At 38.4% G+C, this 1,949-nt stretch overlaps 1 protein-coding gene across 1 annotated transcript in view; it reads right to left on the bottom strand.

Moving 5' to 3' along the window:
• Positions 1 to 1,949, bottom strand: part of LOC101861279 — a gene marked incomplete in the record, with an annotated part of 11,820 nt that overhangs the window by 2,572 nt on the left and 7,299 nt on the right. The window contains 2 exon segments of the mRNA XM_005097859.2: positions 393 to 488; positions 1,199 to 1,325. Of these exon segments, the coding sequence (XP_005097916.2) occupies positions 393 to 488; positions 1,199 to 1,325 (223 nt within the window).

The raw sequence follows: 1,949 nt of genomic DNA, 5'->3' as shown, positions 1-1,949 counted from the left end.
GTTCATTTCTTCCTTCACTGAAAGATTCTTTCGTACACTGATATAATATACAGCTTTGTACCGGGTTTAAGGATGTATAAAAAGAAACCCAACAGACGCACTCTTCAAAGGTTAATCAATTCCAAGCTTGTATTCATGTTTAAGACATATGCTTTCTACAATCAATAATAAAGATCAGGCTATACCTTTTTGATATTTGGAAAACAAAGCACGTGTATCAATGGGATGAAGCTATTGTGTAAAATAAAGTACGACTCTGGCGCCTGCTGTTGACCTAACTTATGATACAGTTGTTAATCTAGATCAGTGTGATCGATCTTTTCAAATCCATTAATCTTTTATATAAAAATATGTCTACAGGGAAGTAAAAACAACATTGGTTTTCCACTGACCTGCAGATGTTTGTCCAAGGTGATCACTGCCTCAAAGTTAAGTTCTTCTGCCAGAATCACGGACAGGAAGTTGCCAATGAAAATTCTGTTTGTTATCTGGAACCAATAATATAATATATCCCAAATATTAGGAACCAATTTTTCTCATGTAGTCTACTTAACAATGTAAGAACTTTCTGCGTCTTAAGTCAACCCAAGATAAAAACCACCTGTCATTTTGTGACCCAGCCCAAATGAAGTTTTCAATAAATCAAATTTCAGTTGTATCAGTTACTTCCTCTTGGATTTTGTAGGCAGTTTGTTGGGCAGACAGCTTGGCGTATCCCACTTTATTGTAATTTGAATGTTAATGTTATACGCCCTATTTCACGCAACTCAGGATCAGCGGGTTGGCTGCTTCAACATTGCCTTTCAGAGCCATACCAGGCTGAAAGGGATAAAGTATATCCTTCTCAGCAGACAGATTGAGATACCAGATATTGAAAATTTCTCCCCACGAGAATTAAACTCACATGTTTTGTTCACATGGGGTTTTAGATTAATAATTACATCACAAATACAGACGGCTTACTTTTTTAAAACCTTTATGAACGGAGAGATGTGTCATTAACACTTATGTTTACTACTTTCGCACTTTCTAGTCGAACGGTTGGTATTTTATCTAGCACGGCGCCAAACTCTTCCGAGCGAGAAAAGGGCCACGTTATTATAGAGTTGCAGTGTCTAAGAGAGTGCGGTGAGCTATTTCAACTTCACGAAAGTATATTTTCTTTCCCAATAAGCCTGTGTTGTCACAATTCGTGCACCTTGGCCATTTCCGCTTGCTTGGTCCACTGGTTGACCTCTCGCGGTCTGAGAACTGTGACGATGTGGTCCGTTTGGAACTTATCGACCCAGATCATGCTGTCACGGAACTTGATGTTGTACGTTAGCCTGGTCAGAGAGTATAACAACACAGTGGTGATCGTGGGGCAGGGGGGAGGGTGCAGTAAGATAATGTTTTCGTATTTTTATGCAGGGTGTTTTAAGCCCTTGTTGACACAATATAGATCATTTCAGACAAGGGCTTCGATCCTGCCTGTCGGGGCAACGAGGACTGAAATGGATACAATGTACCAACAGAAACACTGAGATACTCGATAAAAATTCTCCCCATACGGAAATCGAACTAAAGTCTCTTTCATGCGACCGCGGAACACCTAACGGCTACACGACAAACGCTGGTGTTTTTTTCTTTCCTAGAATAGTTGCACACTTAGAAAGATTCATCGGCTATTCCGCATTTTAGCCAGTATTGACATTTTGGTTTCTTCAGATTAATCTTTGAGCGATCCAATATCCATATACAAATGTCGTTTCTATGTCAACATTATAATTAGAGTGAAATAAAAAGTGAAATGAAATTTTGTCAATGGATAGGGGACGGCACACTGATAATCATACAACAAAATTCAAATATTTACAAAGATTGTGATAGAATAATTTACTACTACTACTACTACTACTACTACTACTACTACTACTACTACTACTACTACTACTACTACTACTACTACT

The sequence above is a fragment of the Aplysia californica genome, unplaced genomic scaffold (genome assembly GCF_000002075.1).
Source record: "Aplysia californica isolate F4 #8 unplaced genomic scaffold, AplCal3.0 scaffold00165, whole genome shotgun sequence".
NCBI classification, from domain to species: Eukaryota; Metazoa; Mollusca; class Gastropoda; order Aplysiida; family Aplysiidae; genus Aplysia; species Aplysia californica.
This window is presented reverse-complemented; position numbering and strand designations above follow the sequence as displayed.